Source organism: Equus caballus, chromosome 9 (assembly GCF_041296265.1).
Source record: "Equus caballus isolate H_3958 breed thoroughbred chromosome 9, TB-T2T, whole genome shotgun sequence".
Classification (NCBI taxonomy): Eukaryota; Metazoa; Chordata; class Mammalia; order Perissodactyla; family Equidae; genus Equus; species Equus caballus.
This window is the reverse complement of record NC_091692.1, coordinates 13,141,948-13,169,931: the sequence shown is the minus strand read 5'-3', so window position 1 is coordinate 13,169,931 and position 27,984 is coordinate 13,141,948. Positions and strand designations below refer to the sequence as shown.

The 27,984-nt window shown below is 43.6% G+C and overlaps 1 protein-coding gene across 2 annotated transcripts; it reads left to right on the top strand.

Moving 5' to 3' along the window:
* The first annotated feature begins 261 nt into the window (after positions 1-261).
* On the top strand, positions 262-27,984 carry RDH10 (retinol dehydrogenase 10). 2 transcript variants are annotated; one of them, XM_070222114.1, is made up of 7 exons: positions 262-465; positions 1,351-1,599; positions 3,253-3,488; positions 22,654-22,752; positions 23,915-24,060; positions 25,662-25,793; positions 25,904-27,984. In XM_070222114.1, exons 1-7 carry the CDS (start codon positions 348-350, stop codon positions 26,025-26,027), a joined length of 1,104 nt encoding a protein of 367 aa, XP_070078215.1. In that variant the 5' UTR covers positions 262-347; the 3' UTR covers positions 26,028-27,984. The 2 variants fall into 2 exon arrangements, with proteins under 2 accessions (XP_070078215.1, XP_005613209.2); XM_005613152.4 differs by lacking the exon at positions 262-465 and having other exon boundaries at positions 603-1,599.

The following is a 27,984-nucleotide window of genomic DNA, read 5'->3' as shown; positions in this document are numbered from 1 at the left end:
TCACTTCCACAGCCCGCCCGGCGGCAGGGCGACGCTTGACCGGGAGTGTAGGCTACCACCGCGGTGGTGATTCCAACCAGGGAAAATGAGAGCCTTGGCCCACGTTCCAAAGGGCTAGCTGCGACTCTAAGTCGCTCCCGAGACCTGGCTTTTGATCGCCTTCTCGGTTCTCTGCGTGGTCTCAGACCGGCACCCGTGGCCGCGCTGCCGAGGTCCTTCTCTTGGTTTCGCCAGCCTGCAGGGCTGTCTTCCGCAGCGCCTGATCGCAGGCGGCGCCGTCCTCAGACTCGCCAGGTTAACGAAAGTGGCGAGACAGGAACAAGCGAGGACCGGGCGGCGGGAGGAGGATGGCCGGAGCACTGCCGACCGCCGGGGCTAGCAGGCGGAGGCCGGGACACCCCGCGGCAGGGGGCGTGAGCCGCGAAGGGAGGTGCGACGAGGGCTGGAGGCTGCGGCCACGGCCATGTGAGAGGGGCTGCCCCGCCGCGGTTCGGCGGACGACGGGCGGGCGGGGGGCTGGGCCGGGGGCGGGGTGCGCCCGGGGGCGGGGAGGGCCGAGCGGAGGGAGGGCCGATGCCGCCGCCGGCTCTTCCCGGTCGCGGGTTATATAGCGCGGAGCGTGGAGCCCGCTCAGAGGCGGCCAGGAGCGCTCCGACTTGCAGGCGGCTCGGCGCTGCGGAGCCCGGTGCCCGAGTGACAGCCGCAGGGAGTGCAGGGCAGGGGGACCCGAGACCGCGCGGGCAGCCGCAGGCCGTGGGGCAGCGCTCGCCTGCGCCGAGCGAGGCGCCCCTTCCCGGCGCTCCCGCTGCCCCGCACCCCACTCTCCCACCCTCTCGCAACTTGGGTCAAGTTGACAACTCCCGCGGCCGCCGGCCGGCCCGAGCCGTCTCCGCCGCGCGTCCGTCCCCCGGGCTGAGAGGGAGCCGCCGCGCCGGCTCCGGGGCCGCTCGGGCGGCGGCGGCTTGGCCATGAGCGCAGCCCGCGCCGCCTAACTCGCGGCTGTCACTGCCGCTGCGGCGGGACCGGCCGGGCGCTCCGGGCCGGACGGGCGGCCGCCGGCAGGAGGCGCCGAGCCGGGCGGCTGCGGCGGCGGGCACAGCCCGGGGCCACCGCGCCGAGCCCGGGCGGGAGTGGCCCGCGCGAGCGGGGAGCGGCGCCGCGCACTCCAGCCCGGCGGGCACCTCGGGGGCGGGCGCGGGGCGCAGCCTTCTCGTCCCGGCCGCTCGGACCAGCGCCCAGGGCCGGGAGCCGGGCTGCCCGGCGCGGGGTGGGCGCGGGCGCTGGGCTCGTGCGGGGTTCGGGGCGTCGCGATGAACATCGTGGTGGAGTTCTTCGTGGTCACTTTCAAAGTGCTCTGGGCGTTCGTGCTGGCCGCGGCGCGCTGGCTCGTGCGGCCCAAGGAGAAGAGCGTGGCGGGCCAGGTGTGCCTCATCACCGGCGCCGGCAGCGGCCTGGGCCGCCTCTTCGCGCTCGAGTTCGCCCGGCGCCGGGCGCTGCTGGTGCTCTGGGACATCAACACTCAGAGCAACGAGGAGACGGCGGGCATGGTGCGCCACATCTACCGCGACCTGGAGGCGGCCGACGCCGCGGCGCTGCAAGGTAACTCGGACCTGCGCCCCAGCATTGTTGGGTCAAGCCTCGCCCCACTCCCGCGCGCTTCCCCCGCCCCGGGGCCCCGAAACCCCACTGTCATGGTCAGCCCCGCTCTGCAGGAAGAGAACACGCCCCACGCCCCCACCCTGCGGTCTCCTGCGGGTGGAATTTGCCCCCTGATAAAGGAACACGGTCACCTCCGTGTTAGGAGGGCAAAGTGTGCCAAACCCTAGTCAAAACGGAGCTCCTGTCTCTTTGGGGACAAATATCGCGTTTCCTAAGCCCTCTGAGGATAGGGAAGCAGAGGGAACTTGGTACCACTGGTTTGAATCCTAAAGCAGTGCCTCCCTCGCGTTGGCGATGGGCAACTCCAGTGCCTTTGGGAAGTTGTTCTCAAACTCGACTGATGCGCCTCTGTATGTTACTGTGGTCTGAACCGCTTAGACGAGGGCAGCATTGATGATTTCACTCTAAGTTCAGCCACGAGAAAATCATTACATTGTGTCACCAGCGATAAGTAAGTGCTTTGGTTACCTACTGGCCTCATTGAAAGATGCCCTGCCTCTTAAGGGGAAGCGCTTGAAGGATTTAAGACGCGTTGTAAATTTATTTCACTTTTTTGATAACCTCAGGAAATCTGTATTTCTGTATATTTATTAACTAACCTGAATGTGAGTTAGTCAATTTGAATCTTTTTTTTTATGGCCAAATCAGAGACCATAAGTATTGGTCCAGGAAATTGGTGATGGCTCTTGCTGTTCGACAGAATTTTTCATTTGCAGGGAAAACATTGAACTATATCGAGAAGATAATAATGGGCACTGGGCCTCCCCGGTATTGATGATTTGTCACCAAAACTATTGGCACCTGCCTTTTAGGTCACAAAATCAAAGGTCAAACATGTTACATTTTCACCAGTGGTGTGGAGGGGTAGCAAATACAGATTTTTGTGCTCCCTGCCCAAACCAAAACAATAAAGGTATTTGAAAACCAGGGAAGAGCTTTTGGTTTTTAAATTGCCATCCTTTGTGGTAAAATGGCATATTTACCTGTGAACTTGGTTTACGTGCGGGTGCTTCTTAGGTGAGTTCAGCTACTCCCGTTGGAACAAACCAGTGACCTCCACTTTTTCACGAGGACCTTTAGGCTCATTTCTTGGCTTTGAGTGAATTCAGATTATCAAGTACAGTCCTGATTTGTGAGCCTTGAGGAGACTTTCCCTTTTGAGGCTCCTCATACCGAAGACTAAGAGCTGCTTCTGACCACTGTTCCCCCCAAAAGAAGAGTGTGTAGTGTGTGTGTTTGGGAGGAAGGAGTGTTACTCTCTGGGCCGGGATCAGTTCTTTCCAGGTGTCTTTAGCTCCAGGAAGCTGATCCCATGAGGTCTGACTCGTATTGGGCTTGTCACAATTACATGATTTTCCCCTCAGCAAAGTTATCCAGTAAATTGCTGTAATTCCCAAAGACTTTGGGGGTAGGAAGGCAGCTGTAAGTTCAGTCACTGGCAGCCCTTACCATGTTAGAAATCTGAAACTCACTGTAGTATTTTTGTTTTGTGTGATCTTTGTCCTACTGATTGCCATGTGACTCACATTTTGCACCATCCCCCCCCCTTTCTCTGTCCCATTTTTTTCCCTTCATCTGGACTTCTGAGGACAGCTGGAAATGGTGAGGAAGAAATTCTCCCCCACTGTAACTTGCAGGTTTTTACCTATACCTGTGATGTGGGGAAGAGAGAGAATGTCTACCTGACGGCTGAAAGGGTCCGCAAGGAGGTTGGCGAGGTCTCAGTCCTGGTCAATAATGCCGGCGTGGTCTCTGGGCATCACCTTCTGGAATGTCCTGATGAGCTCATTGAGAGAACCATGATGGTCAATTGCCACGCACACTTCTGGGTAAATATAAACATCCTTATTTTCATTACTGGGCTCTCCTCAGTGAGACTGTGGGGAAGGAGGGAGACGTGGGGACCAGCCTGAAAGCCACCTGCACTCTCTCACCAGAGCTTCCTTCTAACTTGCCGTTCCCCCACGGTGAATGACAGTGTGTGCCGATTACTATGAAATAGTTGTTTTCTTTTATTCTCCCCAATTCAGTATTTCTTGAGACGGTAGAGGACTGAACATTTTGAACTAGTTTGAAAGATTGCCATAAAAATAACAAGAGGGAGCATAAAACCCTGGGTTTGTTTATTTTACTTTCTGTCGAGTTTGTAAAACATTGGTTCATATGAATTCCTAAAGTCAGAGTTTAGGCTTCCAAATTACTGCTCGGTCACATTTTGGAAAGTGCCAGAGATTCTGAGATCAGCATTTGTGGTCCATTGGGAGTGGTCAGGCCACCCTGGCAGTCAGTTAACATCCATGGGCTATCCACAGGGTCTGTGGCCTTGTCCTGTTAGATTTATCTGAGAACTTTCTCAGCTTAGAAGATGCCTCTCTCAGGAAGACAGAAGTCACCCTGATAGGATCACAGAGTCATCGTATGGGGGCAGGGGCATATCAGCTTCTAACCCTCAGAGCTACTGCAGCATCTGAGGATGAGAGGAGAGGGCCTTTTACTGCTCTAGGGACAAAACTAACCCTAGTTTTTCAACCGAATTTATCTTCGGTCAGGTAGGTGTGAAGCTCTCCCCTATACCTGTATCCTGTTGACACACTTTATGCTTTCCTCCCTCCATGGTATTTCCTCTTTATTTTTGCAGACAGGATCCAATAAAGAAAGGGTAAGGAGATAGGCACTGGGTTTTTTTCCATAGGCGGATTAACCTTCTAATAGGAGACAACAAAGAATTGTTTTTCCTAAATAGGTCACATTAAACCTCATTAATTTTTTAGCAACTGCTTAAAAACTTAATCTGGCTTTCGAAGTGCTTATTCAAAGGTTGCTCCTTGAACGTCAAACCACTTCTCTGATCCTGGAAGAAGCTTATTTTTGTCTTATTTTTAAACATGAACTTTATTTAACTCATTTCCAAACCTCTAGAAATGAGCATATAAATGATGTGCACTAACTCATCTATGTTTTAAATGAGTAAGAAGATTACCAAGTACAGTTTGGGGGAATTTAAGTGTGGTTGGGGGGTGTGTGTGTGTGTGTTGCGTGCAGTGGGGGTGGGGAACAGTAAAAGTCCTTGCTGCCACGGGGTCCGCAAGACCAGGTAGCAGGTGACAAAAGAGTGGATCAGGTAACTGAAGGCCAGTACAACTGAATAAACTTGACAATATGGTTTACCAAGAATCTCGTGTCTGTAGTTCTGAGTAAAACAACCAACCACTATTTGAAATAAAAGACAGACATAAATTGCAGGTGGACTGTAGTTTTCATATTTGAAGAATGGTAAGAAAGAAGCTGCCGTAGAAACTCTATTTCATTTCTGTCAACTTCTCATCCTTAAATAGATATTTTGTTTAGCTTTGAAAATGCACATCAGTTGATAAACTGTACCTCTAACATTAGGCTACTTCCTAAACTAACTTTCTGAGACAACTGAGTCAAATCTCCAACAGAAAAATTATTGTGGAACTGAATCTGTATTCCAAGGAAGAAAGTATCACCTTCCCACAGTCCTTACTTTGCCTTGAGATGTTGCTTAACTACACAATTTAGGGAGTTCTTGGAAGCCTTGACAGTAATGACGTCACTTCTTATTAAAATATGGGAGGCTCCTGAATTCTCCAGCTGTTTTTCCCCTAAGCATCTAAACTTAAGAATTTATTTTCAATATTGAGTCAGAAAATTCATTTTAGAGTTGGAATTTCTGACTTCTTGCCGAGACTTATAAACCTTTTAAGAAGTCAAGATCTAGCAACTAAAATTTAAAAGAAGACTTGCTATAATTTTCACAGTGATTTTTGGGGAGAGGAGGTGGTGGTTTAAATGGTATAAGAGCCACCTGAATTTGGCTTCCGTTCCAGTAGCCCTCTTAGGCAAAAATGTTCGTGGTAGCTGTTCAAAGATGTATTGGCGTGTGCCGTTTTCCTTCCAGAAAAAATAACCAGTGTGTCTAGGCGGGGAAGGAAGTTGCCCCATACATTTTAAAATGTAGATCAGCTGAGCAAAGACTTGTTCAGTCATTTGAACAGATCATCTCGGCCAGACTTTTAAGTAGCAGCTCATGTCTGTTTTCATAAAATAAGAAGTAGTATGTTGCTCCTGACCCAGAGTTAGAGTTGTACGCAGTGAAATAGAAAACCGTGTGGACTCCCACTGGAAGGATGTGGGTGCTCCTGCTTCCAAACCATTCCTCATGCTATTCCCCGTGCCTTAAAGGCCCTGTTCCTCCACTCTGTATACCTTTTGAGGCCTAGGTCAAATTATTAATATAACCTTTCCTCCCCACTCCAGCCCTTTTCTGGTTTTTTGCATATTAGAGCTGCAAGGATCCTTAGAGATGATCTTGTCCAGCCACTTGCTTTCTGATGAAGCTGCAGTTACATGACTTATCTAAGGCTTTTTCTCTTCTTTCTGTTAATCTCTTGCAGCATGTATTGCCCCTCTGATCCTTTGGTGCATAGTATGTGTTCTTTGGTGTAACTTTTTACACATTGTGCTTTGAAATCCCCAAGTAGATAGCAAGCTGTCTGAAGGCAGCTTGTTATATACATCTGTTTATTTTCCCTGCCTGGAACAGAGCTCTACGCCTCAGCCACTCAATAAATGTTTGATAATACAGGCTAGGCTTCTGCTTAAATATTTAGGAGATAACCTATTCAGAGAATGCTCACATGGGTCTGTCTTCTGGAGTTTCAGAAGGTAGGCATTGTGTTGGACTAATTCGAGCTGTGTAAGATTGATGGGATTCCAAAATGGGTCTGGCTCACATTCATTATTGTTTGTATGTCCTTTTGTTTTCCTACACAACTTTTCCATTCTCCCAGCCCCACCTGTATGCTCAGTTTTACTATGGCATATTAATTCTGCTCATTGGTGCAAGGCCAGCAGCTTTGAGAAGGCTTGTATTGATATGCCAGTTTGAATCAAGCTTGAAATTGCATGTTTGGCCACCATTCGTATTTCCCAATGACCAGGCCTCAAGGAGAGGATTCCTATTGCAATTCCTTCCTTGGCTTCCTAATCTCATGCTATTTCCTTACACGTTGGAAGTTTTTACAATACTTGGCGTTATTCTGCACAGCCCTCCAGTCTGCTGTGACACTTCATCTTTCAGCATTCTTCTACCACCAGCAGCTCTCCTAGGAACCTCCTCTTGGTCACCAGTCAAGAAGTGATAGATTTGGGGTAAGTTCTAGTCAGGATAATTTGTCGTGCAACGTTCGCAGTTAGGACAATACAGTGCTCTTGAACTTTGGCATAATCATAAAACCATTCACTTAGGCTCTGTCTGTATCTCAGTGAGATGTAAAAGCTTGAAAATACCTCTCTAGGCTCCTGTGAAATATGGAAAGTTGGCCTCCATACAGGAAATGCAAACCCCTGTTTTCCCCAAAATATTAATATTGCTTCACTTGTTTTTTAAGAGGAGTGGAATCTTAGCTTGCCATTCCTAAAACACAAAGTTTATCTGTAGATCCTTTTTTACCAAAGAGCTGAATTTGGCCCTTACATGTGAGCGGCAGATTGATCCCTGATTAACCAAAAGGGGGAAGCAAAAGCATTGAACTCCAGGCCTTTTGTGTTCTGAAGGAATTCTGCATGGTAAAGGACTGAATCTGTCGAATAGCTAGTCAGTAATTTACTTCTATTGATACGGTAGTCAGACAAGATAATTGGTAGTTAATTAATAGACCACTTAACTTAAAAGGTTTCACAGTTTTAAAATACTAATTACTGAATTAGGCATTTATCTATATCTAAATGTCTAAAGTCTATTTAGTTAAAATCCATCCAGGAAAAGTAAAAGCCCACCAGCTAGATCTGAGTAATGTAGCACTTACAGACATTAGTGCTGTGGTTGTGCCTAATATCTCATGAAGGGTCTCTAATCATTAATGTTTAAGTTCTTATGTGATTTACTAGTTTTTCATTTCAAATACTCTGTTCTCCGGTTAGAGAAACCTAGTTTTGTTCAAGGCCTCTTAGATTTAGAATTTTTTAAAAAAATAATAAAAATGAAAATCTCTGAAGTATTCATATAAAACTATTTTGGCCAATACTTCCTCCTCCAAACCATGATATTAAGAATTGTTAGACTAAATATTTTATAGGGTATTGTTTTTCCCGTTTTTAAAGACAGCTACTGAAAACTTGGAATTCGTGGCCTATTTTTACATCTGTCCTCGATCTGCTTTCTGTTTTAAATAATATGCATAAAAATCAAATGTTTCAGCATTAGAAATAAAGACTTTATGTCTTGAACTGAACTGTAAATTAATATGGGGTAAGATATTTTATCTTATTGATTCTTGTAGTCACAGTTAAAAACTGAGTAAAACGTCTCTTTAGATGGCAACTGCTTGGCCCCCTGGGACTGTGTACCTAGCAGGGTCATTGCAGAGGCTTCTTTCCTAACACAAGATAAGAGCACGTGTTCCTTAAACTTTGAGTTTCTATATTTGATGTATTACATGCTGGGCCCAAATCTGTTCCTACTCGAAATCCACATCTGTGACATGATAAAATGTCACTTTACATAATTGATATGAGCAGGGAACCGTCCTATAAAAATCTTCCCGACATCTTTGATGTGTGTTCGAATCTGTGTCTGGTTATCTCAGTTGCTTAGCAAATATTGCTCAGTAACCGATGTCGTCCTAAAAACTAGCAGTGTTCCCGTCATTGCCAAGTCCAGTATGCGGCTTACTCTCTCTGCAGAATGTGACCCTGTTGACCAGCTCTTTGAAACCCCAGTGCTTTAGCTTCCTTTATAAGCCCGCTTTCTCCTGCGTCTCTTCCTGTCTTTGCCGTCCTCTTAGCCTCTCTGCCTTCAAAATGTAGTGACCCTGTAATATTGTGTCCTCCAGCCTCTTCTCACTGTGCACCTCTCGCTGGGTAACCTGTGATTTCTAAGACAATTGCCAAGTTCACACAACTCTCTTGGCTATTCCACATATTCCCTAGAATCATCAAGTCTCAAAACTGAACTAACTCCTTGTTGGCCCCTTCTCGAATTCCCTGGTGTGGCCAGTACCAGGCTTGGAAGGGGCAGCAGTGTCTTTCCTTCTCCATCCTGCACACGCTCACGGGTCCCCCAGTCCTGACTGTTCTGTTGCACCATGTGCTTTGATCCCCTCCTTTCCAGTCCTGTCTCCTCTCTTGTACTTCCAGCGCCTCTTGCCTGGACTCTGGAAAGCGTCTCCAAACTTCTTTCCCTGTTTCCAGCCTTTGCTCTCCAACCTGGGGTTGTCTAAGCAGACTTGAGTTTGTTACAGGCCTACTTAAAGATGATGCTGACTAGAACCTGCTCCAAACCCTTGCATGACCATATTGTTCACAGCGTGAGGCCCAGGCTCGTTAGCATGGCAGCTGATTTCCACCCGCCTTCAAGCTCCTCACCTGTCATGACCCCTGGCGTATCCCAAACTCCAGGCAGGCTGGACACCTCACTGTGCTCTGAAGGAGCGCCGCACACTCAGCTCTTCTGCCATTTGAGTCCTGTCTTACTGGGAGGCAAAAGAAGTCCAAGAGTGGAGACAAAATGTGTCACTAGCCCTGAGAAAGAAGAACAAACACATGCCCCAAATCGTCATATTGACTTAATAGTATCTTTCTATATTAAGGGGGCAGTTCTTGTAGAACGGTCTCAAATTCCTGGTTCAAGGAATGGCCCTCTCTCATTTGATTTTATGCTGTTTATCTCGATTTCTGGAAACAAAGTTGGTATTTGATCTTTTCTCCCTCATTATTTCTCCCTTATATACATCCAGGGCTTTATCCATTATCTGCCCAAGTAGAAATTAATCTATAAGACGTGTCAAAGTGGAAGCATTCTTTAACCTGTGCTGATGCTAACACATTGGATGACTTTTTCAACAAGACTGAATGGAGAGTGCCCCGCAGTCCTTAGCCGGTCATGCAGGGTTGGGTCACTGGGGCCTAAAGAGCGACCAACCCTATGGCTAGATGCTTCACTGCTCAGTCTCTCAATTTATTCTCTTCTTTGAAGTTTGTTTTACCCTAATCATTTTTCAGATTTTAAAGATCTTTGCCAAATTCTAGCGAATTGACTTTAAGTATCTTGAATATATCTCAGATATGGCAGTCAGAAAATTCCTTTCAAGCAGCTTAATTACCTCACTTGGGAATTAGAATAATTTTTTTAAGTAGGAAACCCCTTTTTATTATTTAAGGTTTTTTTCTTGAGTTAAGGAATATTAATAGCAAATCCGTCTAAAATTTCTGTTCTAGTTCTTTCAGAAACTAAAATTAAGCCTCTTTCAATTATGGTAAGTAGCCAATTTGCCTCTGTCTGTCTAATCTAGATAGCTGCTTCTATGGGTGGAGGTATAGACGACATATTTTGCTAGCTTGCTTGTTTTGGAATGCTCAGTGAATGATTGGGGAAGACCTGTGACTATGGTGCAGTTAGAGCCACCGGACCTGGAAAAGTCCATTCAAGCCTGTGTGAAGTCCTAAACACCCAGGATGTTTTTGGACCCCCAAATTGTACTATGCTGAAGTTCCACTAGGGGGCGTACTGGCTGGGTGGATTTGTAACTTATTTCCTTCTACACACACAACCAATAATTTCCCCAAGATAAAGGGCCTTTTGTAGCTAATCTTTGGAGTATGACAAACTCTGATAGTCCTTAAGAAATAGGGAACTATTCTTGCCTCAACTCATGGATTACATACAATGTTTTGAGCCTGTAACTCCAGGGATCAGATTAAAATGTGTTAATCTCTCTTGGTTTAATTAGTGATTTCTTATCTCAGAAGTTACTTATAGTAACTAGCTATTCAAAGAACTAACCCCTTCTAGTTTCTATTAACTGACCTAAAAACTCCTTTTAAGCTGAGACCCCTGGTAAGCATAATTGGAAAGTAACTCAGGATGGAGTCTTTTCATTCTTTGAAAATATATAGTAGACAGGTAAAGCATACAGCTGGTCCCCATCACAGGGCAGCCTTAGAGAACTTGCCTGTACTGTGACCCAACACTGTGTTAGGATACCACTGTTCGGAGGAAACGGTGTCAGAGCGTGGCCTTAGGATATAATCACCTTTACCATGATACACCTGGCCAGCCAGTTCCAGTCACCTGGCTGTCTGGGGTTATGGAGGCTTACACCATCTCTGCACTGGAGCAGACCCCTTTCAACAGAAGGAATGCTAACATCTTTTACTTGATCTTACCCAGCATGGCCCATTCTTGAATTCCTTTTTCTTTTTTACTTTATTTGTCAATTCTGTTAAAACTCAAGTTCACACCTGTCAGAGACCATTTTCCTAAATGCTCTGAAACTAAAATTAAGTGAACCATGGGGAAAAAATTGAATATCCTCTCATAATGATCATAAAACTTTCAACACTGCAGCAAATGCTGCTAGAATATTTAACAAGGAAGGGCAATTACTGCCACAACCTTGAGTGCTGTCAAATTAGCCCAACTGACAAGCCACTTACAGTGAATTCACATTTGGAAACAAAACATTGCTTGGTCTGTGAAACTCTCAAAGATCACACAAAGATGTGTGAGAGGTGGCAACGGTGTTAGCATCTCGAACATTGGTGTCTTTTGGTTTGGGGAAACCAGAGTGTTTCTCTCTCATTTGCTGCTTGCATAAAATGTGGATTTCTTGCCTTGCCTTCTAATAGCTTAGGCACTGGAATTTTTGAATATTAACATGGTTCAGCGTCTTAGTGTTATTCTAAACAATGGGGCTCAAAAACCGCTTCCCAAATCAGTGTAACCAGGAAAATATTTGTGGTGTAACTTATGTAAGCACATGGGTATTTTGAGGACAAGTGAAACTTAAAATGCAAAGCCTGAATTTTCCCACCTGCAAATTGTGATTAACATACTGGCCCCTACTGATTTCTCAAGGATTTTTTTTAAACGGAACAGTTCTACAATCTGTTGGGAAAGAGAAACATCAGGTCTAATGAATTCCTTTAAAGTAGTTCTGTACTGACTTGTAGTATTTTTACGTTTGCTGGACTCTCTCCATCGAGCGTTGTAGTTTCTATTTATATTTTAAAATAGTTGTTTTCTGCTCTAGTGAGACAGAACTAAAGAAAAGATCAGAAAAGAAGCATTGTTGGAGAGTGTTTTTGTTGTAGTTTCCCAGCATCATCTAGAATTCTGGATGAAAGGGGGCGGCAGCTGCTTAGCAATATGTTTTTAAGGCTTCTTGCAGTAGTCAGGTACTGCGTTTCTGCGGGAAGTGTGGTCTGGCACTGCGTGGAGGGCAGCCTGCGAGCCATACATAGTAAGAACCGGGAACTGCAGGAACTTGAAGAAACAACAGAACCAAAAATAGATAGCACTTGTAACCAAAATAGCCTATAAATAGATGCTTAATGAGCCTGTGTGCGTTTACTGTACTTTTATATAGCAATTAAATGTTACAGAGCCCTTTCGTAAACACTCTTCTCTCATCTGAGCCTCAGAGCAACTCTAAATTAAGTAGAGCCATTATCCCCATTTTTATGGATGAGGAAAAAAACCCAGAGAGGTTATGGGACTTGCCTAAGGTCGTCACTGGGGAAGGAAGACATCAGGAGCCAGACCCTCGTCCTGGGGCTTTAGTTTAGAACCCCTACACATACTTACCTGGGCTACGTGTTCAAAGCTGCTAGCAGATTTTCCTGTGAGTCATTTATGTTTTTGCCCTGTGGTGTAATGTAAGAATCCAACTTCAAATGTTGATTTTTTTTTTTATTAGCATGGTTAGTTTAGCAATGACTAATTAACCCTAGCTTAATATCCCCGGAAAGTTTGCTCCATAAATTAGACAAGCATGTAAAATTCTAGACTAAAGAACCAATACCACACTAGAATTTGATTACCAAAGCCTGATTCGTGTGTTCTGGGGTGCCTCTTTCGTAATTCTCCGTGGTCCGTGTCTGAGGTGGGTGCTTCACTGAGAATAGTGGGGGACAGCCTTGGTCACTGGGCTTCCTTCCTCCTCTTCCTGGTTTGCCTGTCAGCGTTGACAAACTGGACACGAAAAGTGGTGAGTGAAAAGGGCTCTTCCAGAAGGACTGGCCGGACAAAGTTCCATGAATGCTTGGTAGCCAAATGTCAATAACAGTGTAGTTTTAGTTTAGTTTGTTTGTCTTTTAAGCTTATCTCCTGGAAAATGTAAAAACCTTTATTGTGTTACATAATAATCTTGTGGGATCAGAATTCCAGATAACTCCATAAGATTTGCCTTTGAAAATGCTAATAACGGATTTTTAAAATTGTGCTGTGTTGGCCGGCTGATGGTGTCCAACTTAGGGCCCAAGCATCTGATTCTTAAAGGGGTAATTTTTTCCTAGGTAAGATTTTCTCGCAGGCTTACCAAAGCAAGAAAACAGAAAGGTAAATGTGGAAAATGGAAAAGGTAAATGCTGAGGCAAAAAGGGTGGAAATCCCTTGTCTTCAAAACTAAGCCTTCAGAGCCTCTGTGGATGAGGAGGAAGGATGGTGAGGTCCTCAAGACCTCTTCCTGAGAGCTCGTTCTAACCAGGATGGGGCTTCTTAGTCCACTGGGCCTGCTGGAACAGAACACCACAGACTGGGGGCTTATAAACAACAGATTTATTTCTCACAGTTCTGGAGGCTGGACGGCCAAGATTAAGGGTCAGCAGATTTGGCGTCTGGTGAGGACTGTCTCTTCATTGAACCTCACAGGGTAGGCGGGGTGAGGGAGCTCTCTGAGGCCTCTATTATAAGGGCACTAATCCCTTTCATGGGGGCTCCACCCTCACGACCTAATCACCTCCTAAAGACTCCATCACCTAACTCTATCACATTGGGCATTTGGTTTCAACATGAATTTGGGGGGACACAAGCATTCAAACCACAGCAGAGGAGCGTGCTGGTGCTAAAAATCGTAGTCTGTGAACTCCCATCGTCGTCCATGCGAAGCTCTGGGGCGTCTTGACATTCGGCCTTTATCTGATAAGCTTTGTTGGGGGAAGAGTTTGGGGAGTGGAGAATGGGGCTTCCCAACCCCTAATATCCTGGGTCAAAGCACACCAGCGGGAGAGGGGGTGGGGAACTGTTAGTCTGCCTATTTTGCTGAATTTCTAGGAGAAGCTGATCTGAAGCCCCTTAAGGTTCGGAGTAGACAGATTGCTGGGCTCACGCTCAAAGCCTATGTTCAGCCTGTGGTCCGGAGTGGCAGCAACAGCATCACCCGACCGCTGCACCTTAGAAAAGCAAACTCTCAGGCCCCTCCCAGACCTACTGGATCAGAATCCGCATTTGATTCGGATCCCGGGTGATTCTCATGCACTTCAAAGTTTAAGGAGGAACTGTTCTTGAATACTTATTTTCCTTCTCACTTTCTCAATATTCTCCTTCCCGCTGCCTTTTTTTTTTTTTTTTTTTCCTGAGCTAATCAGCTGTTTAGGAATCTTGTAGACCAGGAAAATGCCAGACAACTCACCCCGGGGTCCACTCTAGTCTAGGTTTATTGTTTTGATTTGAATTCCGGTGCAGTGTCTGAAAGGAAGAGTCTGGGTGCCCTCCTGCTCACTATTCCCCTTGGTCACTGCAGCCAGGATGGAGTTCCCAAAGCTCTGAGCATCATGGCACAAAGTCGAGGCGATGCCTTGAAGAGATCCGTTCTTCCTGCCCAGGAAATACACTGCAGAGGGAGGGGACCCTGCCTGCTGTGCTGCCCTCCTCCCCTGCTGGCCTCTGGCATGTTCTAGGCATTATTATCCTTCCAAGGTATTTCTTAATTTATAGTGGAGTGGTGGTTTGATGGTATTGACATATAAACTAAAAGTGATGGGCATTTGAGCCCAAATTTAAGTTGTGATTTTTTTTAAAGCCCAGATTGTCTTCCAAACCTAAAAAAAATGTCACTACATATGAGAAGTAGACCTTAGAAAAAAATCATCACTGGTCTATATGGAACTTGATCTGCTAATGTGCATGTTCCTTCTAGAGAGTGGGTCTCATGGGGGCCATTTCCCCCTCAGGGGCATTTGGCAACATCTGAAAGACATTCTTGCCTGTCGGAACTGGTGGGTTTGTTACTGGCATCTAGTGGTTAGAGGCCAGGGATCCTGCAATGCACACGGCAGCCCTCCCACGACATGAAATTACCCAGCCCAGAATGTCAGTGGTGCTGAGACTGAGATGCTCTGTTCTAGAACACTATTCTCAAACTTGGCTACATACTGGAGTCACCTGGAGTGTCTCCTGATGCCCAGATCCCTCCCTGGTGTAATTGGCCTGGGATGTGGCCTGAGCACCAGTGCTAAAACCTCCCCTGGGTGATTCCAGTGTGTAGCAAAGTTTGAGGACTGCTGATTTATAGAAAAGTGGCTTAAATTTCTTTAAAAGCTTCACAAATGCCTCACACGTATTGGTACCTCATACACCCTCATCTATAGTGAGTAAATTTTAAGTTGTTAGAGTGTGTGCTTAAGAATAAAATAAGTTTTCAGGAGTAACCTCTTGATTATATTTAAGTTTTGTTTAGGCAAAGATTTTAATTTTTTTAAAGACTCCACAGTAAGCAAAGTAGAAAGCAGGGAAGAATTTGAACTATTTACACACATGAAATATAAGGGGTGACGGAGGGTAATGAGGGGGACATCGCTGGGCTGGGCTGTGGGAACCAGGGCGAAGGAGTCTGCCCCTTCAGATGGCCTGAGCAGCGGCTGAGCTCGACAGTACGCGTTTCTACCTCCTGGAGGTGCTTATTGGTCACTAGAGCGGAACTGAAGCCTATGCTGTTTGGAAGGTCCGTCTTTATTACATTTTCTGAGATGTGATTTGAGTTTGGGGCAAAGCAAAGGGATTAATGACAACCTGTTGTTGAGGGGACTATTTGGCTGCAATTTTGTGAGTTTTTTCATTATTCCATAAAGAGTTATTAAATAGGAGGAGGGGCCTGAGCTTGAGGGAGATCACAGAACACTCCTTTGATCATCTAGGACTCAACCAGGGGGAGGGGCACGGAAAACAGCATTTCAGAAACTACATTCAGCCTTCATTGTTTCTTTTAACACATTGAGCTTCCAAGGACTCCAGTAAAACACAGAAGAATGATGATTGTTTTGCAGATAATTTGTACTTTTTTTTCATAGAATACATGAATTCAAGTTACATTATTTTCAAAGGCACAGGCATGACAACATATAAATGTTCAATGAATAGATATTTTTAGTGCTCACCAGATGCTGGCCACTGCGCTAATGGAGCTGATGCCTTACTGAGTCATTTACAAGAGTGTTATGCAAGTAATACCTCAGTGTTACGACTTGTATTTTGAACGCGTGATAAGAATTGAAGAAAGAATTATTGGATATAAGTGGTCATAATGTTTTGAGCCAAGAAACCTTGGAGATAGTTTGTGGACTCTAAAGGCCAGTGTACTTCCCAGACAGATTGAGTTTTCAGTCACCTCCTTTCTGGTATTTCTGCAAAGCAAACTAAAATGTAAGGGGATGTTGATATCTGAGTTTCTGCCTCGGGGTGGATTCATCTCATACTCTAACAGTGGGAAGGCGAGTTAATGAAGCATTAATTTTTGCTGAATAACTAATGGTGTCATCATCTAGGTGTTCATTTGAAGAGCCGAGCTCTTTTATTAGCTTCTTGGTTGCAGGGCAGCTGTAGGAGGATACTTGTGCATGTGTGTTAAGTATTAACTGCTGATGCCTCCAGATGTTAAACTAATCCCTGTAGCCTCAAAATAATAATAAAAAGGCTAGTAGGTGTGGCATTGGTATGAATTTGATGATTATGAGGTATTCTTTAGTCTCTCCTCTGTAGCTAAGAGAGAACATTGTGTGTCAATCTGATGGAGATCTTGACGAACATTGTTAGTCTGAGAGAGTAGTTCAGGCTTCAGTATCTTGAGGCTCCATTGCACAGTTTGTCAGGAGACCTTTCTCTCTCTACAAACACACCCAAATAGGAAAGAAAAAAAAATCCCTGCCATCCAATTATGTGAATTTCAGAATTTTTGCTGTCGACTGCAACTAAAATATTTAAAGTCAGTATATTGCTAACAAATATAGATTTAGGTTTTACTTCCTAATTGAAGATAATTTTGTAATGAAAAATTTCAAGTAACACTTTCTACAGTCAAAGTGAAATTTCTAAAGTTTGGAGGTCAGTATATATATTAAGCAGATACCTGTAAGTCTATAGAATTGAGAATATTTATTTAGCTGTATATTCCTTTCCCAGGTTATCTTGGGGGGTATGTCACCATTTTTTTTAATCTTTGAACACAATGATGATTTATCCTGTTAACCTTTTTAACACAGTTCACTATATTTTCGGTGCCTTCAGTAGTGTGTACTGTTGAGTCATAGTTTTCCAGGAGCAGTGGCTGAATTTTCAGGGAAGAATGCCACCAGATGTCATTTTAGCCTTGTAAATAAGCAGTGTGTTCCTTTGTGATTCTGATGAAGATAAATTACTCTCCTAGCAACACAGACAGAAGCAGCACAACACCAGGAGAGCGGTGGAACCATTGGGAGGGTGCGTAACGTCGTCCACTTGGGGAGCTTGTGTTCAGTGGAGTCTTGGTTGTTGTTTCTTTTTTTTTTCAAATTATATATATTGCCGTTGTTTGGAGATCCTGAAAACCCTTAAACATACATCAGAAAACTGTCCTATATGTGTGCTGATGGTGTTAATCCTTTTCCCATTGTAGTCGGATTTATGGTCCTCTTTGGAAATGGAAGTCTCCTGTTTCTTGGACATTCAAATGAGAGAGAAACACTTCAAAATGAGTCTTTTAAAGAGATGCCTTTTCTTGAATTGACCATGGGACAGTCATGCAAACGCACAAAAATACAGCATGAGGCCTTTTCCTACTGTGAATTTTAACGTTGCTTTTCCCTTAGTCTTCGGTAACCTGAAATTGCTTACAAATATGGAAAACACATTCTGAGTGTTTTACCTATACCTTTAAAATGTCATCAATCTCGAAGTTTCAAAAGTCAGACTTTGCCGGATACCACATTTCTTCACATTCTCTTTTGTTTAACTTTAGGCTAATTTGTCCTGACAGTGCAGCTGCAGACTCTGCATTGCAGTCTGTCATTAAAAGCACCAAGAATGATCTGGAGGGTTGGAACTGTTGGAAGTTAATTTGGCGTAAACCTAACATTCAAAGATTTCTCGAGATATGACATGTCATGTCTATGTCCAGTCACACTTCTGTTTAAGAAGTTCTTGTTTATATTATAAATATGACCTTTACAGTTATCTTTCAGAGTGCATAGTGCTTTGAAGAGGAACCCTGAGGAGGTCTGGAGACAGTAGACTTGTTAAGCATGTTTCATAGGAATGTCAGTGTCCATTTGAATGTCCTCTTTCCTTTTTTTTTTTCTTCTTTTTAGTCACGTAGCAACCCTGTCAGCTGGTGGCAGATTGTGGTGTTAAGAGTCATGTGATAAAATTAATCACAGGTAATCAAAGGTCTATCGTTAACACTTTTTAGCCAGAGTCCATTATTAAGAGTTTTCTCTTTTGCAGGTAAGATAACCCCAGGTCCCTTTGAACTCTAAATTCTCTCACTGAACATACCGATTGGTGTATATTGGTTACTGAGTTTGACACCCCCTCGATCAAGAGTCAGCCATATTTTCCTGATGGCAAGCTAGGTGTCCTCCTGTTTCTTAGACATTTGAATAAGAGGGCATAGCGATGGAGTGCCATTCTGTGACTTAGGTTAAGCATCTAGCTAACCTTGCCAACTACCGTTGGCACCAACTAACTCTGGTGACTGATCAAATGTACTTCCTTTACAGACCCCTTTACTAGTGGTAACTCCTGACCTAGATAGTCCATCCTTACAGTTAAGATACCACTGCAGTCCTGGCGTTCGGTGGGGAATCTGAGTCGCCCCTCTCAGATTCACCGATGGCAGCACACGCGTGAATTTATACTAAGCCATTGGAGCGTGCACTTCAGATTTGCCTCTGTGTTCTCCCAGCGACTCTTTGAGACAAAGTTAAAGATCACGAACCTTAGCTTGAACTGACTGGTGTCATGGCAACGGGCACTTCACCTTTTGCTGGTCCCCATCTCATACATGCTACAATATTTGTGCACATTAATAATTCATTACAAAGTGCCAGATTTCTTTGTGCTGTCAAACTGTGTCAAGGACAGAATATGCTGTGCTATCTCAGATGTCATCTACCAGACTGTTGAGGGCAAGAGTAATTAGAAAAGAAAACTAGTCGGGTTACTTGGGAAAATTCCTGAAAATGTGATGCTTTCTAGCCACCCATTTATTGCATTTTTCTTGTAAAAAACGGAATAGAATTAGCGTTGATCAAAGTTTATTTGGTAATGTGCCCCAGACATAAGGCAGGAGTTTGCTTGTGGAAATAACACACGAGCGGTAATTGCTTGACTCCATTCAGGCAGCAAAGGAAATGATTAACAGCCTAGTGCTCAGTCACGTGGATCAGGCTCCAGCCTGAACCCTGGAAATTCAGATTTGCAAAGAAACTTGAGTGGTCCTGATGGGAATGCCCTTATCTCAGCCTCGCCATTGCCCGGCACACAGTAGGAGCTGAGTGTCTGACACCAGCTTGGGGAGACAACCAGTCTGGGTTCCAAGGCTGACCGGGGCCTCGGATAGCTGACTTCATCTCCAGTTTCCTCAGCATCTTGCTTGTTGTTCTCCACGTTGTTAGGAATGGCGGTAGTAACTGTGGCATTAGACCTATAATTGGTGAGCCCTTCTAAATGAAGAGTATAGGCCTTTGTCTTAGAATGTAGAAATCGCAAGGAACATTGGATCTCATGTATACAGATGGCCAAAGTTGTCCCTGATTAGAGAGAGGAATCCCCTATTTTATATGAAGCTTTGGCCTGCCACTACCTTTTTTTTTTAAACTAACCCCTCCCTCTCAAAAGAAAGCTTCATATTAAAACAAGCAAATCTGTGTCACACTTCACTAGTTACTTAAAGGGAAGCATATTTCCCTGAAAAAATATGTTTACAACCCACAATTGGAAAAAAATTTTAGTCACATAGCCATATTTAGATTCTTTTGTTTCTCTTTTTATTTTTTCCTTTAAATACAAAACCAGTAGCTTTAACGTCCCTCCAGACTACTTGGGGCGGAAGTGGGGGGAGCAGACCCAAATCACAGTTTCAGAATATGCACCCTTTACCCTGCCTTTGAGAAGGATAAAGGAGAACTCTTTTATATTTGATGTACTGATTCAACACAGCTAAGTGCTGGTGAGTATAAATTCTCCTTAGAGACAGGAAGGGGACCAGCTCCCATTTTACCCATCATTGTTTGGCCAGATCATAGTACAGCATCTGCATGTAATAGCTGTTCAAGGAATGCTTGTTGAATGAACAAGTTAACATTACCAGACTAATTTCAGGGGAAGGGGAGGGAACATTAATCATTTTCAGAACCTTGCAACAAACTAAACTTAAAAAACAGTTAGGAATTTGTTAATCTTCTGTCACCTACCTTGATATGGCTTGGGGATCTGGATTAGTCGTTTAACGCCTGCAGGCAGCAACATCGCACACGATGCGGGGGATTCGTTAGAGCCAACCCGCTTGCTGTCTGTGTTCCTGGTCAGGGCCAGCCGCCAGCCAGAGTCAGAGTGGACGCGGGCCATGTGAACGAGCACAGTCAGCGATTCAGATTTGTCAGGCTACCAAGTAGCAAGTGCCTACTGGTATTCTATATTGTGTGTAATTTCTTAGGATTTAATATTGAGTCCTTCCACTTATGTAAGAACTTAAAAATAGGGCCTTCGTGTTAAATCTATCCCCGTTCTCCAAGACTAGGCAAACTTTTAATCCTTAGAAATGACCTCTGGATAACATCAAGACTAAACTTTATACTGTTTAGCTAATCTGGGGACAATTAATCATAACCAGATACTAAAAGGAGACTTACAGACTTGATTACTTAAGGATATGCTTTCTAGTCTAGATTGGAATATATAACCTTCTTTGTGGTGTTACTTTATTGCAATTCTGTGATATAATGGCCATATATAAGCTGTAAAGCCAAAAATTGAACCTATAATGACCTGAAGTACCAGGTCTTGCCTTTTTTGCCTATCAAGCAGACCAAGATAATAATTGCTATCATAATTACCCTAACCATTCCCACTTACTACTACAAGCAGATAAAACCAAGCTGAACTGTGTGTCTTACACCCAACAGGGTGCCAGGTTTCTGAAATACATAAGAAGTATTGTTCACATCCTTCTTCCTCCTTCCTGTCACAGGGTAGTAGTTCCCCCTTAATAGTTGAAAGAGTAATCTACATCTCCCAGTTTAGTCTGGGGCAGCCAGACAAGTAAATATAAAATGATCAAAATTAAAACACCGTGAAACAGAATTATATGTTACGGTGAATGGTACCAACTATATGTCTTAAAGGAATATGGGCAAAGTCAGTGTGGGCTAGAATAATATTAGGTAAAGGCTTAACACCTTCCATAGGGAATTATTGGGAGACTCTGGTGACATGAGCACTTTGAAAAGCATAAGAGGCTATGTAAATATGTGATTAATATTGTACTTTGAATTACAGTCACCCCTCGGTATCTGCGGGTGCAGAATCTGTAGATATGGAGGGCCAGCTGTATGTAGGAGAGTACTGGGGGTGGATTGTCAGAGAAGAGAAGAGCTCATGAGTAAAACATTACAGGTGAGAAGAAGTGTGACATAGGTAACAACAGTGAAGAGGCCCAGACAAATCACGTATGAAGCGGGGCAGGAGGTTGTGTGATGATCAGGACTCACACTGGGGAAGACCTTGGGATGCTTCACAAAGATGCATCTGGCAACTGTATGCATCCTGGATTGGAACGTGGAAAAACTTCAAAATTAATGGAATGACTGGTTTTGATCTTGTACATGCAGAAGATATCATAACAAATTAGATATTTATGCAAAAATTCAGTGATCTCTCAGCCAGGAAATCCTCTCAGAAGGGAATGCAACTGTTCTTTAAGTCCACTGTGTAGTGTTTGGGTTTTTTAACTTCATAAATCATGGGAAGCTGTGTTGGCAGTGGGAGATAACTCAACAGTAGACAGATTGCTCTTTGCTGCTTTCTTTTAAGAAGCAGGTTATAAAACTGTTGGGAGCCTGGTAGAGTAGTTAATAGATCATCTTAAGTAATTTGAAGTAATTTTTTTTTTAAATATAGCCTTACATCTTGAAGGCAAGAGAGCTAGAGGGAAAAGAGAGTTTAGTGAATAAGAAACCAATGCCACCTCTGGGTCCACTGTCGCGGAACTTCTGCCACGTGCTCTGCTACCCTGAGTGGCCAGTCACCTGCCTCCTTGAGAAAGTCACTCCTCAGTAAACTCTGCAGTGGAGTGTGGTCGTTCTGAATGCTACAAGTTCTTGTCAGTGAAGAGTCAGCATTATGGCACATTTTTCATTAAAATGATTCTGTACTTTTGCCCTGTTTTTTGACATCCTAAAATACTTTGCCTCCTGTTAGTCCACTTTGGTGGTAAAGCTTTGGAGGCTGGAATTTCTCTTCATTCTTGGGTCTTTTACTATTTAGACATAGCCGTGTAAAATAAACAGTAGTACCAGGCACCTAGTCCTGGGTAGGCTGGAGGTCCCTCACAGACCGTGAGATGGTTGTGCTAAAGTGTCATGAGCATGAAGAGATCTCTGACCTGGGAGAAGTTTAGATTAGCAGATAACTATCACTTGAAAGGTGATAAAGAGCCTTCTACTAATGGCTTTCTTTTCATCTCTGGACACTGTCCCCAAAAGCTCTTGTGTTACAGTCTTGTTGGTCACGGCTTATAATAGGCCTGCCATGCCAATGCTACGGTGGTAAGTTAACCAGACGCTTAAAGGATCTTCTCTTTCTGATAAATGTAAAATATTTTTAAACAAATGGGGAAATGTAACATTACGTGGGCAAGATTTTGTTTCATGATCTTGGATTGGGTTTGAGATGAAACTCATAATGTCACTTCTAAAGCTGGAATCTTACTTTTCTTTCAGACCACTAAAGCTTTTCTTCCTACAATGCTGGAGATTAATCATGGCCACATTGTGACAGTTGCAAGTTCCTTGGGACTGTTCAGTACTGCTGGAGTTGAGGTTTGTCAAATATAAAACCTTCCCTTCATTCAGTCGGTCTGTCTCGTGACGAATACACCAAAACCCTGAGAAGAGTACCTGAGCCCGTACATGAGAGCCCACGAAGTGCTGTTCCTCTGTGCTCGTGGTGGAGTGTTCCAAGTAACCCAGGCCAGCTGTTAAAAGCCTGTAAAATCACTTACACTAGTCTGACAAAGCAGCAGCAGCAAGACAAGGACATGGGCCAGTCCTCAGCATGCCCCATCTTCTTTAGCAGTTCTGCTTGGTGACAGTGGGGAGGCACAGGGTCGAGAGTGAAACGTGGAGGGCAGTGACAGTGCCACGGGGAACAGATAAATGAGGCCAAAGGTTGACGTTCTGTTTTGGTCAACCTGCCAAAAGTGAGCTATCTTGTATTAGCTCATCGGATGAGATGGCACGGCAGATGTGAGGTGTCTGGCATTTTAAGTTTGTAGAACTGGGCTTAATCGAACCCTGTTCTTCCCCATATTCAAATTATAAGGCGTGTGTGTGGGTACGGTTCTTCACCGTTCGTCTTATGGGTGTCGGTAGCGTAAAATTGAAAACATCATCCCGGGCAAGTGCACAAAAGGACACAGAATGGCTTCTGCATTCTGCATTTCCATTCCTAAATTTGAAGTTGGGTGATAGGGAAGAACTTACTTTCTATACTGTGTGTCCTTAGGGTAAGTTCCAGTTTAGGTTTACAAGGTGTAGTTATCGTTTTCATTTTTACTTTACCCTAAAAAGAAAATCGGATCATAACGACTTATAACCTAAAGAAACTGGTTTTTCAGTCTCCTTTACTGAACAAGAGACCGTTTGTAAATTCTCCAGACACTTCAAAGTGAACCTCTCTCTGTTTTTAACTTGAGCTTGTTAACTTTCATAGAATCCTTTGTGGTAACTTCCCAAAGTAATATGATACTTCGTTGATGTGGCAAAAAGTATTCATCTGTTTCTGCTGTTGCTTTGGAACTATTATTTCTGCACTGAACCACATCAGATAACTGTCCTTTAAAATGCTTTCCTTTCCTTTCCTTAGTCACCTGTAGCCATTTGTATCAACATGTAACCAGAGAAATGGGACCAGGGAAGCCCGGGTTTGGTCCAGCATCTGTGCACATCCTTAGTATTTCTCTTCTCCCTCCCTCTAACTCAGGATTACTGTGCCAGTAAATTTGGAGTCGTGGGTTTTCATGAATCCCTGAGCCATGAGTTAAAGGCTGCTGAAAAGGACGGAATTAAAACAACGTTGGTTTGCCCCTACCTTGTAGACACTGGCATGTTCAGAGGCTGCCGAATCAGGTCAGTGAGAATCTGTCTTATTACTGACAAAAACCTGTTTTAAAAGTAATCTTTCCATCCTGGGAGAATATGTGGGATTGGGTCTTCGAACATAGCCTTGTGCTTTAATAACTACCACTTCATGGCTAACCTATAGTTTTCATTGGTCAGGGTGTGTAAAATTGAGCTGTATAAGACTGACGAGCGCGGGGCTGACATTAGCTTGCAGAAGTCAATCTAGAAGCATCAGATGGGAAATGGCTCCCCTGCAGCTGCAAGGAGAAGACAGATACCCAGGATTTCCTGTAGAAGCTGCTTCTTTAGGAGTTATTCCCTTTCTTTAATATTAGTGTTAGTAAATATATGTGACTTTGGTTTGGATACAAAACAATGTCACTGTCACAGAAGAGTCACAGCCTTTCTGCTAAAAAGACCCTGCAGATTAGACTGCAGATTTGGAAGTTCCTTTTTTGTAGAGAGTGTACGTAGCTAGATTCACTCTGACAGAATGAAAGGAACCATTTAGATTTACTAAAAATGAAATAAAATACCCACACACTTTGAAAGGAGGCATGTGGGAATAGAAATGTCAAGTCGAATCTGACTTGAGCTGAGCAGAATAAACAAAACCGTGAATCATTAAGAGGATACTTGTGAAGACATGCTTGCTGTGAGATCTTTGCTTGGATGAATTTGAAAGGCAAGGGAAGATAACCAAACCAGTTCCCTGTTGGTCAGGCCATTCTTAACACATCCTGAACCTGACCAAGCCGTGAAGGAGGTGGAGGGTGATCTGGGTCATTCCAGTCTCAGGCGGGTGGACTCCAGTCTGCACTAGGAGCAGACTCACTCTGCATCTTTTCCCATGTGCACGTGCGTGGGTGTGTGTGCGCGTGTGCGCACATGTGTGTGTATTGGTTTGTTTTTTCCCTCTTATGTACTTAGGAACCAGTTGCTGAGCATCTGAGGCGCCTGTTTCCTATGTTGCATCACAGCAGGGGCCAAAAGCTGTGGTGGGACAATGAAAAGGGAAAGAAATAAATCACATTATTAGGTCATTTCACTGTGTAACTTAATGAATTCAGCTGAAGGTAGGATGTCTATATGCACTTCATTTCAGAGACCCCTCAGAGAAAATACCTTGGCTTTCCTTAGTCAGGCATCCAGGAACGTCTGTAGCTGACGTTTATGTCACTCAGAAAGGGTAGATCAGTGTTCACACGCTGTCGCTTTAACTACACTTAATACTAAAAGTTTGGCGTCTTGTTTGGGTTTTTAGTGTTTGTTATGCCAAACACTCTCTCCTTTTTCTATTCAAATAAAAAATTAGAAAAATAAATTGAAATACATTTGAAGGCATTTCACAGACATGACTTTCTCACTTCACAGAAAAGTAGACCGCTTTTGCTGTATTTTTTTTAAACGTATTTCCCAGGCTGTGCAAATAAAATATGTTCATAGTAGGAAAATTTGGAAAATACAGAAAGCACAATGAAGAAAACAAAATGGACCCAACATCCCGTCACTCACATAACGTCACTGTTAATGTTTTGACATATATTTCCAGTCTTCCCTATTTTGCGTTCACTCTTAATTTCGTTTTTTGAATCTATAACTTTCAGGAAAGAAATTGAGCCTTTTCTGCCCCCCCTGAAGCCCGATTACTGTGTGAAGCAGGCCATGAAGGCCATCCTCACTGACCAGCCCATGATCTGCACACCCCGCCTCATGTACATCGTGACTTTCATGAAGAGGTAACTGTGAGGGCTCCCCTCGTCCCTCGGCTCTTTCCCTGCCCGCCCCCACAACTTAAGTAACGCGAGATGTCTCGCCTTGGCTAACGACCCTGGCTTTCCTTTTTCAGCATCCTCCCCTTTGAAGCGGTTGTGTGCATGTATCGGTTCCTAGGAGCGGACAAGTGTATGTACCCCTTTATTGCTCAGAGAAAACAAGCCACAAACAATAATGAAGCAAAAAATGGAATCTGAGGATCTTTTTTGTATGGAATATCATTTCTATCAGAAGACGATCAAGATGTTTCTGTCCGATCCACATCAGCATTACTGACATTCTCTGGATTTTAAATCCATGTTGAATTTTTTTTTATAATCAACTTAAAAAAAAAAAAATAAAGTGTAAATTAACCCACTAGAGTACTGGGAAAATGTAATCAGCGAGAGTGGGCTTCAGTTGTTGCCAGCGGGGTCCTTTGTAGGCAGAAGCCTAACACCAGTCAGCTCTTGTAGACAAGCGCTGTGTGACATCTCCAGGCTACCATTTTTTTTTTTCTTTTTAACAAACAGAAAGTCTAGAGATGGTAACTACAGTGTGTTTCACATGTGTGGTTTTTCTTAATTCCCGTAGAGTTTATTAATTCTTGTAATTAAACTCTAGCCAATTGACACCCTTGCAATTTCAAGGACTGATAGTGCTATATTTTCTCATGGTTTCTAAGTTTCAGTTTTGCAAAGCCTGTGTGGCTTTTTCATGGTGTTTGTATGTACAGCTCTTTTAAAAAGGAATTTTGAAATCTCCATCATTTTGAAGTAGATGATGTTTGATTGCTACCGTAAAGGTGATCAGGTCTCTTTCTTAAAGTCATAATGGCTGACGTGTTAGCCGAATTTTAAATTTTCTCTCTGAAATCTTGCTGTAAGTATCCATTACTCTGGAGACCTAGTTATCTAAAAAGGATCATACATTTTTCTACCTATGAATTTTGCTGCATACAGAAAGTGCCCTTTCCTCAGGAAGTTGCTGTGTTTCATTTCTTTGGATGGACTTTTATCTAGAATACACAGCAGCTCTGCAAAGAAACAGTTTCTAAAAATGGGAACTTCTGCATTTTAAAAAGTCCCCATTTTTGTGCCAACTATGCTTAGTGAGGGGGGAAAATCATATACTATGGAGTACTTATGGAAGGGTGTAAAGATTCTTTGGGAAGTTTTATTCACATTGTAGAACAGCAAATGACATTTTTACAGTATTTTTTTGTAAAGCAAACTATTTTGTGCCTTGAATTTGGTAAATGTGTATTAGTGAAACGTTGTAAAAGTGAACTTCTACCTCTGTATCTAAATGTATACCATCCACATGTAAATTACTATAAACTATTATGTGATTGCTTTTTTTTAGAATGTCTTGTTTAAATAGCAACCAATGTTTAAGGCTATTAAAATAAGCCATCTTTTACTAATTAATTGGGAAGTTTTATAAAGGACTGATTAAATTTAAAGAATTAACTTACATGTAACTGACCGTGTGATTATTAATCAGCAGTGTCATAGGGAAAATCATTGTGTTCTTTTTTTCCTCCATGCTACATCACTCCTTAGTTAAAGAAAAACGCTTGAATTGGGATAGTGTTCAAGAACAGACATTAACAGCTTAGGGTGCCATACACTCAAATTTCCAATTTTTCCATCTACTTAGATTAGATACTTTATCAGGGGCTTATTTGTGCTGAAAGTGGGAGAATAGAAAGCATCCCCTCACCTGTGTATTAGTTTGGCTGCACCACAGATCAGATCTGTGCTGTATCCCGTACAGGAAAGTCCTGGGTTGCTGCTAGTGTCCCCCAAAGCTGGTACCCAGGAATAGCTTCCTTCTGACCAAGGCTGGGCCCATTATAGCAGTTGAGCCATTGGCTGCCTCTTAATTTTCAACTTTGCATTTAAAGAAGTGCTTTGAGGTAGTTCCTCCTAACAGTGTGGGCTGGAGACAGGTATTTGCAGTTTATCCAGGTCTGCCCCAAGCACACTCAAACCATCCTAGAGAGATCTCTTCTACTTTAGCAACCCATTTATCCCTCTTAAGACTGAGGAAAGTCTTCTTTACATTTAATTTTATTCTCATGTGTTGTAATTTAAACCTATTTCTATTTTTGCTTGTTATTGTCCTTATAAGGTTGTCCATCTCTAAGTTCAATAAACCTAATTCATTTAA

What these genes read in the sequence shown, in the direction of transcription:
- RDH10 (XM_070222114.1), top strand. Translation starts at nt 348, where the DNA reads ATGGCCGGAGCACTGCCGACCGCCGGGGCTAGCAGGCGGAGGCCGGGA. An exon ending in GAGGCTGCGGCCACGGCCAT is followed by an intron (nt 466 to 1,350) that starts GTGAGAGGGGCT and finishes TCACTTTCAAAG; the next exon opens with TGCTCTGGGCGTTCGTGCTG. An exon ending in TCAGTACTGCTGGAGTTGAG is followed by an intron (nt 22,753 to 23,914) that starts GTTTGTCAAATA and finishes CCTCTAACTCAG; the next exon opens with GATTACTGTGCCAGTAAATT.